The 12,065-nt window shown below is 41.4% G+C and overlaps 1 protein-coding gene and 1 long non-coding RNA gene across 8 annotated transcripts in view; one reads left to right on the top strand and one right to left on the bottom strand.

Annotated features, from left to right (window-relative positions):
• bahcc1b (BAH domain and coiled-coil containing 1b) overlaps window positions 1-12,065 on the bottom strand; it is a 290,919-nt gene that overhangs the window by 266,301 nt on the left and 12,553 nt on the right. For 4 of the 6 annotated variants that reach the window (XM_073026128.1, XM_073026131.1, XM_073026133.1 and 1 more), the window contains exons 1-2: window positions 3,806-3,956; window positions 1,692-2,012 (exon numbers count right to left, since the gene is read on the bottom strand). In XM_073026128.1, coding sequence (XP_072882229.1) covers window positions 1,692-1,890 — 199 coding nt within the window. In that variant the 5' untranslated portion in view covers window positions 1,891-2,012; window positions 3,806-3,956. Of the gene's footprint in view, window positions 1-1,691; window positions 2,013-3,805; window positions 3,957-11,355; window positions 12,063-12,065 lie in introns of those variants that run through there. The other 2 variants (XM_073026129.1, XM_073026130.1) reach the window with 2 other exon arrangements.
• Window positions 4,146-8,062, top strand: LOC140714677 (uncharacterized). Of its 2 annotated transcripts, none has more exons than XR_012095972.1 (3): window positions 4,146-4,833; window positions 5,048-5,369; window positions 6,728-8,062. It is a non-coding gene; the product is annotated as an uncharacterized lncRNA (long non-coding RNA). The 2 variants fall into 2 exon arrangements; XR_012095971.1 differs by having other exon boundaries at window positions 4,147-4,850.

Genomic DNA, 12,065 nt, shown 5'->3' with positions numbered 1-12,065 from the left:
CTAATCTGCGGGTCCGGCCATTTCCAAACACAATTTTACCGCCACGTTTTATAACTCGCATCAGGCGGCATTAAGTATTTTCTAACCAACAGTAATTTATCAATCCAAATGCTGGTGGACAGAAATCTTGCTATTTCATGTGACCACTGCAGTATCTACCCGGCATTGGCCTGGAAGCAAGAAGCAGTACGGGATCAAAAATGGCTTGTTTTAATGTGGGATCTATCCCCCCTTTAAATTTGCACAAGCTTTCACAGGAGCTCTGCAACTTACCCTTAGCCTGGCAGTGAAGCGATGACTAAGGTGGTGTGGGTTACCTTAATGATAGAAATTTAACAAATTTCCCCGTGTAATACACGGAGCATCCCGTCTCATCTTTTACACTGCTAAACCTTACCAAATGTATTTATTCCTCAACTTGACAGTACACGCAAAAGTAAGCGATGATTGAGCAGCCTGTTGTTTCTGGGGGAGGGGGAAAGTTTCAGTCACTGGTCTCGGCGGTGACTGAAGTGAATTTTTTCCCCACCAGAATTGCTTAGAAAACCGCCATCGCTAGCACCCCGAGAAAGGAGCTGGTGTGCATGTGTGTTTCTCTCTCTCTCTCTCTCTCTCTCTCTCTTTCTCTCTCTCTCTCTCTCTCTCTCTCTCTCTCTCTCTCTCTCTCTCTCCACTTTTTTAAAAGATGAAACTTGATCCAAACTATATACTTAGAAACCATCGCTGGGAAAAAAATAAGAAACACCGACACTCAAAACATCTGCTCTGACAAAACCAAGAACTGACAACCTCTATTATGTTACTGCTGTTACTACAGAGGAATGCCGTGAAGCAACGTTTGTGAACGAACACGATGGCTTGAATGTGAATTTTACGTAAGAGAAAGTGACTTGGAAACGTGTGCGATTCCACGGCGGTGCACTAAATAAAACCATCGATATCATTTATTTAAAAAGTGTGTAATTAGTACTTCATACCGGGGACACGACGAGGAGTTACGAACTCGACAGTCAGAGCAGACTGTTTTTGCTCCATCGCCTGTGCAGTATTTAACAGAATACCAGAAACACTTGACCAAGTTTCTGAATGCCGAGTGAACCCATTTTCACCCTCACACTTCGCAAACCATTTTAGAAACCGGATTTTCGAGCATTACACCACACCACTACACACCCGCAGACAGACATTTTGCCACTTAAGCTGAATGCTGAGCCTGACAGCGATCTCTCTCTCTTTGAAAAGCTCCATTCAATATCGTTTTGCACTATTACATTTCTGCAGAATACGCAGAACATAAGGATTTGAATCTTTCTATTATTGCATTACATTTTATCAATATACAGATCTCCGCCGACAGCCTCTTTTTTTCCAAGGTGACTATAGTCTCTATTAGATAATAGCATTTGAATATGCGTTCCCCATCCTAGGTAGACTTTTCTACAGAATGTAATACGCTTATCATTTTTAGTATAAACTCCTACTGTTCAAACTAAGCTTAATTTAGCTATTAATAAAATAAAGTGATTGCTGAACATCGCTGCTGGGTAAGAGATCTTTAACAAAAGCCTGCACGAATCTATGCTTTTTTAAAAAATCAGCTATTTTCAAAACAAAAAAAAAATCCGATCTGGCGGTCTTGACTTGCAGACAAAGATATTTACACACGTGAGTTCCCGTTGAGATCCACTAACCTGAATGTGTGGCCATGGGGAGGGGAGACGGGAAATATTTTGCAGGTTGGAAATGAGCCGGGTGCGGTGCCGTGCTGTGGCCGGTTGAGGCGATTCTTCCGACGGCTCGGTGCGCCAGGGCGCCGCGCTCCCTGGCCGCCTCCACGCCGAGTGCATGAGAGAGGAGGTGCGGAGGAGGAGCGAATTCCCTGCCGTCCATAGCGGACTGAGATCGTCCTCAACGTACAGATCCACAAAGCCGAACGAGTCTCCGGGACGGATTCAGGCGGATCCAAATTCATCTGGGCGATCTGGTTTACAGCCAGCCGAGTCTCCCATACTCTGCAACAGAGAGAGAATCGGCCATCAATCGCACATCTATTCTGGGCTTCAGATCCGGGGAAGATAAACTTTGTAAGCTCCGTCCTTCCTTTCTTGCAGCCGCCATACTGCACCAACTACAATAACATCAAATGAAAACTCATACCCTTCCCGATAATTCAAAACCACTCCGTTTTAAACTCCCTTGTAATAAAAGCCAAACCAAGAGAACAGAAAATTCAAGGCAGCCTTTCTCCAACCGAATTATTTTAACAGCAGAAGAGGAATTGCCCGGGAATATTTATAAAACGTGCAAAAGATATACGTAATTATATTTTAATTCATTCTCTTTCATCAATCACATCGATTTACCTCAACATTTGGTCGTCTCGCGAATAAAAGAAAATTAAACCAAATATCTGCACTTACAGAGCCTGCATTCAGCACACGGCTCTCAGGGACATAAATTACCCATGACACTCAGAGGATTAAACAATGAAATGTTTATTAAAGGCGGCCCCTGTTTCTAAGACGAATTGGTTTACGGGACAAAATTTGTACCGCATTTTTCTTTTAACATTTTGTCCAGTTATTTATGCAGATTTTATGCATACACGTTTTAGGCAATGGCGCAGACAGCGTGAAGAAAGCTATTTACTTTAAGACACTATCGTTCATTTGGATGCCCCAAAATGTTATCTTTTCGCTTCTCTTTTACATTTTACAAAAGCCTTCCTTCTCCTCCCTTCCTTTTTTTCTGCATTTTCACATGACATTAATATCGAGGTGATGTTTCCAAAGCAACAACACGCTAAAATTGCAGAACACTGAAATGATTTCAAATGCCACACAATTTAACATTAAGGAAATGAATTGGAAGACTCCCCCTCATCAACCAACAGTTATCTCAAATGTCGGATTTTATGTGCAAAATTGCCATGTGTGAAATACAAACATTTTGCGTGCTGCGTAAAAATAATGCATGTTACTCAATAAATTGCAATGCAAAGTAAGAGCGACAAAGATAGAACAAAAAAAATCAACCGACCACAATCTATATTTTAACGATAGCCAAAATCGGACAATGTAAAATGCTCATTTTTTTGGCATATGGGGAATTGGGTTGTCAATTTACATTTTAATATGATCACTATTTGCTTTGGTGTGCTTCTTTAATCTCCAACAAGCGTTGCTGTGCTTTTAAATTTAAACCCTCATGTTATCTGCTCGCCAACAAAACGGCGGCGTAAGTTATCACTCGGTTTTATTTTACTGGTCTTGTAAATTTAGTCTTTTTTTTTAAAATGAGACCGTCTCTCAAATTGCCGAAAAGGGATGAGGCATCCCGTATCGTTACAGTCGATAAGAAAGCTGCTAGAGCTCAGACCGCTCCCTCTGCTCACTGTCTTCTTCATAATATCCAAAACACCGCGACGCTCTCAGAGGCTTTCTACATTAATTCGGTTGTTTTTTATTCTCTCTCTCAAAAACTGGGACGCATCTGAGAGGGTGTTTCGGGTAGATGAATGGGATCTGCTCAGTACGAACTGTCCTCTCGAGTCAAGCCGGGCGAGAGAGCGCCTAGAGCGGATGCCCAACTACAGCCGCCCGCTTGGAGCTTCTGTTTCCGTTTTATGCACGGACAAAAATGGGATTTTAACAAACAAAATTCCAGAACGGTTTGTTGATTACATTGCTTTAATAACAAACACAGACCGATAAACATTAGGTTACAGCTAAAATAACAAATATTTCAATTCTTATGTTTGTATTTTGACTTTTATTGTATATATGTAGCAAAAACGTGTACTTACTGGAATTCCGAGTATACACTGCCTTATAGTGAAAAAAACAAAAAGAAAATAATTTTTAATTATCTGGACGCTATGTGACATGCTACACTTCTGAAAAGGTTGCAGTGAGCACGAGCACTAAAAGATTTCTTACTTCAACAACTTGTCTGTACAATGAGGCACGCACTGCTAGCAATCCTGGGCTCTTGTCAATCATCCTGTGTAAACAAGACTTCCATTGGCTGGCGCTTTGCCAGCTTCCTGTCAATCAACCAGTGTAAACAAGCCTCTGATTGGCTCGCGGCCAGTCCGCACCGGGCTGCATGAAAAGCAATTAGGGTGCGGCGACGGTTTCGGGGCGCCCCTGGCTGAGAGCTGCTGGAGAGAGATATAAAGGGAAGTGACGGTTTCGCGGCGGCCTCCGAAGAGACCCAAATGGCCCTTGAGCAGAAAAGGGGAAGAGTGAAAAGAGTGGAGATGTAGTGCAGGAGGAAGGTGATCTTTGCAGAGAAATGCTCATTGATGGGGGGTGAGAGGCAAGTGCGTGGAAAAATGCGGAAACCCAGGGAAAAAAAAGAGTTTCAGAACAGTGAGGAAGTGGGATAAGCAACGAGGAAGAAGAAAAGGACAGAATGCGAAAGAACTATGGAAGACAAAAAGAGGTGTCTGAAAGGAAACAGTAAAAGCGAGGCAGCAGACTTTCCAACAGCAGGAAGGAGGCACAAAGATTACTCCGACCAAACGGAATACATTGAGAAGCAACAAATGGATAGACTTCTTTAAAGTACTGGAAGGTGCATAGCGGCGAGCACGAGGAAGATACAAATGCTTTAACGTACTTCAAATGCAAGATCAGAGAGGGGGGGGGGGGAGGACCGTGAGATCTGAAGAAGTTGGAACGAGCAATTGTGCACGAAAGGGTGAAGAAATTCAATACAAGTCGCCTGGCGCGAAGAGGAAGTTTGGAAGGCAATCTGCTTGCAGTAAACTGACGATGGTGTGTGTGCTTGTATTTGCGTGGACTTCTTCGGTGCAGAGTTTCAAAAGAGGTAAATGACAAACTGAGGTGGGTTTAAACACATTTATTTGCTAATTCTATTTTCTTTATCACTTCTTCGCTACCTTCTGGGGCAACCCCAGCTCCCCGATCGTACTCATTCGCGTATAGATCTATCCACCTCGTTCTTTCATTCGCCTTTTGCTATGCTCGCGTTTTTTCACTCCCTTTCTCCCGCTCTCTCACTCACTCGCTTGCACCAACAGTGAGTGCGCACAGAGGGGCCCTGTTGAAGCCTGGAGGACCAGTGGATTGGATAATTAATGCAAAATGACTGATGGCTGTTGAAGAAGGCAAGTCCTGCAAAGAGGATTGTGCGTGATCAATGAAGCATCACTGATTGACGGTTTCCTTCGATCTTACACCCAGATCCAACTACCGGAACGAGGACTTGTCACCAGAGGCCGGAGGCTACTCTTTGCATGCTTGCGAGGCAACGCAAAACACACACACAAAAAAAAGGGAAGAGAAACAGGACGCTTCTTAAAAACGGTTTTGCAAAAAAAAAAGCGCAGGAGGGGACTATAGGTAAAAAAAACACTATTCAATTACTGCTTGAAAATTTCGTACCTGTATATTTCATTAATTTTTCAAGGATTTGCAAGCCAGTTGTGAATTGGTATAGATTAAAATAGACACGAAGCGCAGACACAAATACCCATTAAGAGTGTTAAAACCTACAGTGCCAACATCTGGCTTTCCCTTGCCGTAAGAACTGTCAGGTTTAGACGGCTATCATGCATTCAGAGCCGACCAACCGGTGATCTGTGGGCTTTGGGTCTGATTCGAAAGCATGACCGTTAGAAAAGATCTGAAATGAAATGGGAGTCCATTCTGAGAGAAAATCGCGCTCTGTAGGGAAAAGAGAACATTTAAATAGAAAGGCACCAGTCAGTTATCTTGCTGCATGATTTCAATATAGATTGTAAGAAGGAGACTGTTACTTTAATCCACAAAGCTCTGAGTGAATGTGAGAAATCTCTCTAATAGGATACAGCATCTGTGTTACATTATAAGCTGTTGAGGTCATTCTCGTAAATGGTAGAAGCTATTGGCACGGTTACTTCATTACGAGGCATTTTATTGATGAAAAACGTAAAATTAAACGGGGCTCGAAAAATCTAAAAAGCAGTCTACATGCAGTGATGCCTGGTGCGTTTTTAAATCGCCTGTTTAATTGGAATTTCAGACATTTTATACAGATCACGTACCCAAAGTGTTGCATTCTTTTTTAAAAAAAAATGGGGAAGGGCGAAGATCTGGTTTTAGCTTTTGGAACCTACCGATCGTCATAAAGAACACTTTAAAACATCAATTAAGATAAAGCGTTCCAAAGGTGAACCAGATGTCTGTTCCTACTTGGTATTACAATTTTTAAGTGACTGTAACGGAAAATCAAAGAAAACACATAAAAAGCTGAAATACCTCATAAGGTTAGACATTTCCTCTTTAGGCTTCCATAACTTTTATACAAAAAAAATTTATATACTATTTGTACAATGGACTCTTTATGCTGAGCGGCGGTCGCGTGCTATATTGTAAAGTTACTATCATTAAGGAATCTAGCCTAAATGATTGAAAATAAAGCCCATTCACGGCTGCTAGGCCTTCCCTTTTAGCGTTTTTGAACCGATTGCGTATTGAGCTTTACCGTATTTAGTTTATAAATAAATCTAAAGACACTACGATTACTAAAAACGGTGGCGGCTTCAGGAACCCGGCCAAATCTGATCGTTTTGTTTCAAGCAAGTCTGCTCGAGGAAAAGAAAGTAGTCGTGCAATGAGATAAAAATGCACAACTGATTTAATTGCGTTTTGAACGTTGCTTGGTCGAGTTAATGTACCTGTTCCAGGAGTTCACCTTCTAGTTTTGTTCTCTTTAACAGGGTTCCAAATTTAGGAATAGGGAGCACGTGGATACACCGTGGAAAGAAATCCCAAGCTCGGCTGGTGTGAAAGCGATTTCTCTACCGTTATCTTCCCCTGACAAGTGAATTTCTGCCGCTTGATTCTTGATAGCAAGAGTGTGTGAATGCTGAGCTCCGACTCTGAACCTGCTTGGGGAGCCGCCACGTACACGGCGTAATCGCCCTGATGCTTAAGTAAGCACTGTGTAATGGGAGTACAGGAACAATATAAACTGCTCGGCCGCGAGCTCTCAAATCAACTTGAGGAGATGAGATGGCCTCTCCAACAAATTCTGCGCCTATAAAAATATTAAACAAATGGCTTAGGTTCTAATCTGGATTCCTCAGTCAGACATTCCCATAGAAATATGGACACTCTCAGCTTTGTCGCTAAATTTAGCAATTGAGAGCGTCTACTTTATGGCGCGCGAGTGTATTTTATTACAAATATATGTCGTCAGTAATCAAAGAAATTGGTCTCCTTAACATCAGAATTTCACTAACATTTAACTTCACAGAGCCATATAATTTAAGTCAACAATTTCTATCGATTGTACATTTGCAGGAGAAAGATCCCCAATAACTACAGATTTAATTCCTGTTTGCTCGATAAGTTTTTTTTTAGCATTTTATTATAAATTCTAATGTTATTGCAGGGCAAAGGCGGGCTAGCTTACATTATTCGAGTAAGTTATTAGCATTTCCTTTTGTGGATATTGTTGCTTCGGTAGATTTTTAAAATGGATTTGGCAATTTCTGATTAGATCCGTCACGATCGTTCATTTACGGGAGGGCTCACGTGCCGCAAATGTATGTATGCGAGGTGCGATTAAACCTTCAACCGGAGATAAAATGTTTTGAGTTTTTCTTTTTGTATCCATGAGTAATTATTTAAACAATTGTTTAATTTGTTTTGCATTTACGCGACAAGTGAGCAGCTTATTTCTGACAATATATCAGATTTTCTTTAAAATTAACAAGACTTTTAGCCCACGCTTTTTGTCGCCTAGCCTTGCTTTCCGTTTGATATGCACGCTTTAACAGTGGAGGTTCCTGTTTCAGTGGTCGCTGGTTTAAAAGAGCAGGGGAAATAAACTCGAGCGTTCCTAACACAAAAAAAAACTTGTTGTGCTTAAACTAAAAGGATTTTATGACTTGCCGGAGTTGTTAATTATCAATTTATTGCATAGCAATATGACGAAAACACAATCGATGCTGAATATGCACGGTGGTTATTAGCAATCGCTATCTGTTGATGAATTTATGTATTGTAGTGAATTTAATTACCGATCTAAATAAATGATATACACTGCGTGCAGATGGCCATTTTAATATTGGATTGGACTGTTCCGCGTTGTGTGAACTTCCACGCCGGAGGCTCTGAAGCAGTTCTCAGAAGGAACGACGAACCGAGACTGCTTTCTACCCACCCACCCCCCTCTCCGAGATCTAAATTCCTCTTTCGGTTCGAATTGCAGCCGAGGACGGGCCGGGTGGAGGTAGCTGTGGCCTCTAGAGTGAGGCGCATTGAAACATTCAGGGGAAGAGCTCGGATTGCAAGAACCGATATTGGCGGAAGGAGCTCGAATGTAAAATCCGCATATATAAGTTTGACACCATGCGCTCGCACCGTGGGAGTCTGCTGATCTTAAAACAATCTGCTTTCAAAAAAAAAATCTTTTAAATCGACAACCTCGCCCCTCCTCTCAATTCCCTGGACCCAATACTTTCTAGGCAATTGTAAAATTAGTTGGTCTATTTTGGGAAGATGTCAGCCATCAGACACAAATTCGGTGGCAGTGTAAATCTGCGGACCGGACGGCTACACTTTTTTTTTGGCGGGCGCCGAGCAGCGCGAAATCGACTTTCGGTTTCAGATCTTATCAGTCGGAAGGCGGGGAAGGTTGTGGCTTGAAATCTGCAGTTAATCAAAGTAAAATGTGTTTATTTTACAAAATAGATTGAGAGGGAGAAAGGGGAAGGTTCAGAAAAGGGGAGAAATATGATAGAACAATCCTCGTAGGAAGAGAGACATTTGGAATGATTAGGACGGACAAAACTGATGTCAATACCCACTTGATTCGGTGAACTGAAAGGGTAGAGGGTTTTTAAATCCAAGATAATGTGATACTGAGGTGTAGGGGGAAAGTGTAACGTGTGCTGGGAGGGGGAAGTTGGATAAGAAAACCCTTGCTTTTCCATAACTAATATTTGTTCAAATAAAACAAAATAATTCTTTCTCCTATAAAATAATGTCAACAATGTAACACAATTTATTCTATTTCTGAGTCGATCAATGCGCGTCTGTCTTATAAAATTCTTGCACACACAAACGTTAAACAACAGTCTTTGCAACCTCCGGGCTCGTCTCGTGTGCTGTGTTTTGGTAAGAGCTCCCTATATTTCACAGTTTCTGGGAATTGTGCTGATGGGCCGGATTTATCTTTTGTACCATCTGTTTAAAGAGACAAAACGCGGACATGAAATGAATTGCAAAGCAGCGAATGTAAAATGGCACGAATGAAACCCCCTGTTTACAATAGAATAACACGCTGATTTACAATATAAGTATGTCCTCGTGATGGTTGATCTCACATAGCGTTTGTTTGTGGACTTCCACGTCGATTTCAATGAAGCCTGGCCGCTGCGCACTCTCTCCCCGCTCTGGGTGTGCTCCAAGGCGGCTACTCGCTGGAGAATTCCCCGATGTCACATCGGCTGCATGACTGAATCCCTGGAATAAAGTCTTAAAGCATACACATACATACAGACAGATTCGTCTCTCCATTTCATACATATATTTCAACACCAGTATTAAAACCTTGACAATGACGACGATTTTATAGCATTACGTTCCAACCTCCGGTAATATCCAAGGTAAAATTTATCACATATTTATTTATGTACGTTTATTTAATGCGGAACCGATTCCATAGGTTACTTTCTTACAACGATGGGCAGTCCGAATCCTATTGTATACAGATAACGATGGCGCCTTTTATTATCTCCAGCACAGGCGCTAAAAAAAATCAACTTCTATTGCCTTGCAAACTATCTGTTTTGTTTTAAGTGTTTTCCCCCCTTTGAATTTTAAGGAGATAATTAACAACCTTGCATCAGTCAGTAGAAAACAATAAGATAGTCGCTGATTACACTCCCTCATTACAAACAGTTCTCCAACCGCGGGGTTCCCCTTTCGAACTCCTTTCATTCCTCTTTTTGTTGTTTAAGGCACAATACGCAATAAAATAAATAGATGGAAAGGGTAAAGATGTTCTGCTTTTACAACCCGACCCCTCTTTCCCCGTGATGTCCCTGTAATCAAGACTACATTTTATTCGCCAATGTGAATCTTTTTTTAAAAGAGGACTCAGCGGATAGTGGAAGGATTACAGCGTTCTGCATGATTTCACTTCCTCCACGCCAGCCGACCTACTATCTGTCCATTGCCAAAGAAAATACTCGAATTTCTGCAATAATTTGATTAAAAAACAAAGACGTTTGAGGTTTTAAATGGCACGGTAACTCAAAAGTGTTTAATCTATTTGCTTTAAGCCTGCAAAACAAGATCTAATTGGCAACATATTTGTAATCCCGTGGTTTCTGTCAGTTTCTGTACACTTTTTAAATAATAAGATGTAACAATCAATGGGCAGGAGATCAGCACGGGTAAAATAAAACTATTCTCAAAACTCAGAGCGACAAAAGGCACTGTTAAATATATTTGTCATAAATATGGGAGAATCTGGTGAATGGCATTTTCGCCACCTCAGATTATTTTATAGTGCCACGCGTTTGATTTTGCAGCCGTTTGTTAAGGGTGCGTTTGCCTTGGGTTCAGATACACCGACAGTTTCTCGGCAGCAATAGAAACACGAAAGACAATCATTTTTTTAAAAATCTACAGGCGAAATCATCCCTTTTCAAATTAATACAACATCCACCGATAAATGAAAATTCTCTTAATTACTACATATTTTATTCTCTACCATTTGACACGTATGCTGAAGTTGGAAACAAACATTGGTCTCAGAATCTGAAGTTTAAAATGAGTATTAACGGCACTTTTAACACATTGCAAAACTGAAATAAAGGGGTCGACCATTCTCGCTGCACTATATTCCCAAACATTGATAACGAAGATATAAATAAGCCAGCGGTGTGTGAAAAATACAAATTACCTACAAATTCTGCTCATAATTGCACTTCTCTTTCTCCCCAGATTTCTAGTACACCCAAAACAACATCTTGCCCCTGTCATCACTGTTTTAAATGCGTGGATATTTTTCTTTATAAATTGGGTGCTTTGACTTGTTTAAAAGTTATTTTTAATTTAAAAATGAAAATGCAACCTTACATTCCTCTGCACGATAAAAGGCGAGTACTCCCAGTGTTAAGCTTATATTCCTTGTAACTAGGAGACCGTGCGGTCAGTGATTTTAGGGCATCTTCTTTACACCGTGTGCACATATTTTAGCTACAGTAGGCCGTTTTATTTCTGCTTTCCTTCCTCTCTCCCTCTCATACATTGTCGTGATTATCAATCAATTTGCGACGGGAAAAAATACAGCGAGATAAAAAACAAAATTAAAAGCAAAAGAACATACCGAGACGGCGCAGGCGGCAGATCGAAAATGTTTCCTAGAGAAAACTCGGTAGTAAATGTCTGGTAGGTTTATATTTGTCCCGGATTGACTCTGGTTTGCTGATAGATGGTGCTCAAACAGGATTCTACCTGTCTCCATACAGTATGAGAGGCAATGTACTCGGTCAAACAGATGCGCTCTGCGCTGCCACTCTGCTCACGAATTTATAGCTAGCTGACGTGCCTCTTCTCCCACAATGGAGCCGCTTGACATTAACCATAAAATTGATGAGAGAGAAGCGAAATCTAATCTCTTTTCCAGATCCTCTCCGCTTTTCCCCAGTCCCAGTATCTCGCTTTGGCCAGTCAGCCCGCTCCCTTTGTTACAAACACCGGCGCCCCCGCCACATTTACTTGTTTTTTTTATGGGAGGGGGTGGTGGCGGGGCGGAAATGTGTTTCCCCCAACTAAAATTCCGGATTCTATGATCCGTAGAGAACCTGCAATACTCCAAACTTCCTAAACTCGGCCATTGTTGGGTTGACAATATTCCGAAGTGTTGTTTAAGAGCAGCCCTCTCTACTGAATCACCCTCCCCCAACACCAGCGCCTTTTATAAAGACACTACGGAATAAAGGAAAGCGACACACAACGATGCTGATTCTGATTATCGTTTGCTTTCTGAAGATCATCTGTTTACTTTTTTCCTGATTTAATATCCATTATGTTCCT

Source organism: Hemitrygon akajei, chromosome 22 (genome assembly GCF_048418815.1).
Source record: "Hemitrygon akajei chromosome 22, sHemAka1.3, whole genome shotgun sequence".
NCBI lineage: Eukaryota > Metazoa > Chordata > Chondrichthyes > Myliobatiformes > Dasyatidae > Hemitrygon > Hemitrygon akajei.
Note: the sequence above shows the minus strand (reverse complement) of the source record. Positions and strands in the feature narration are given on the sequence as shown.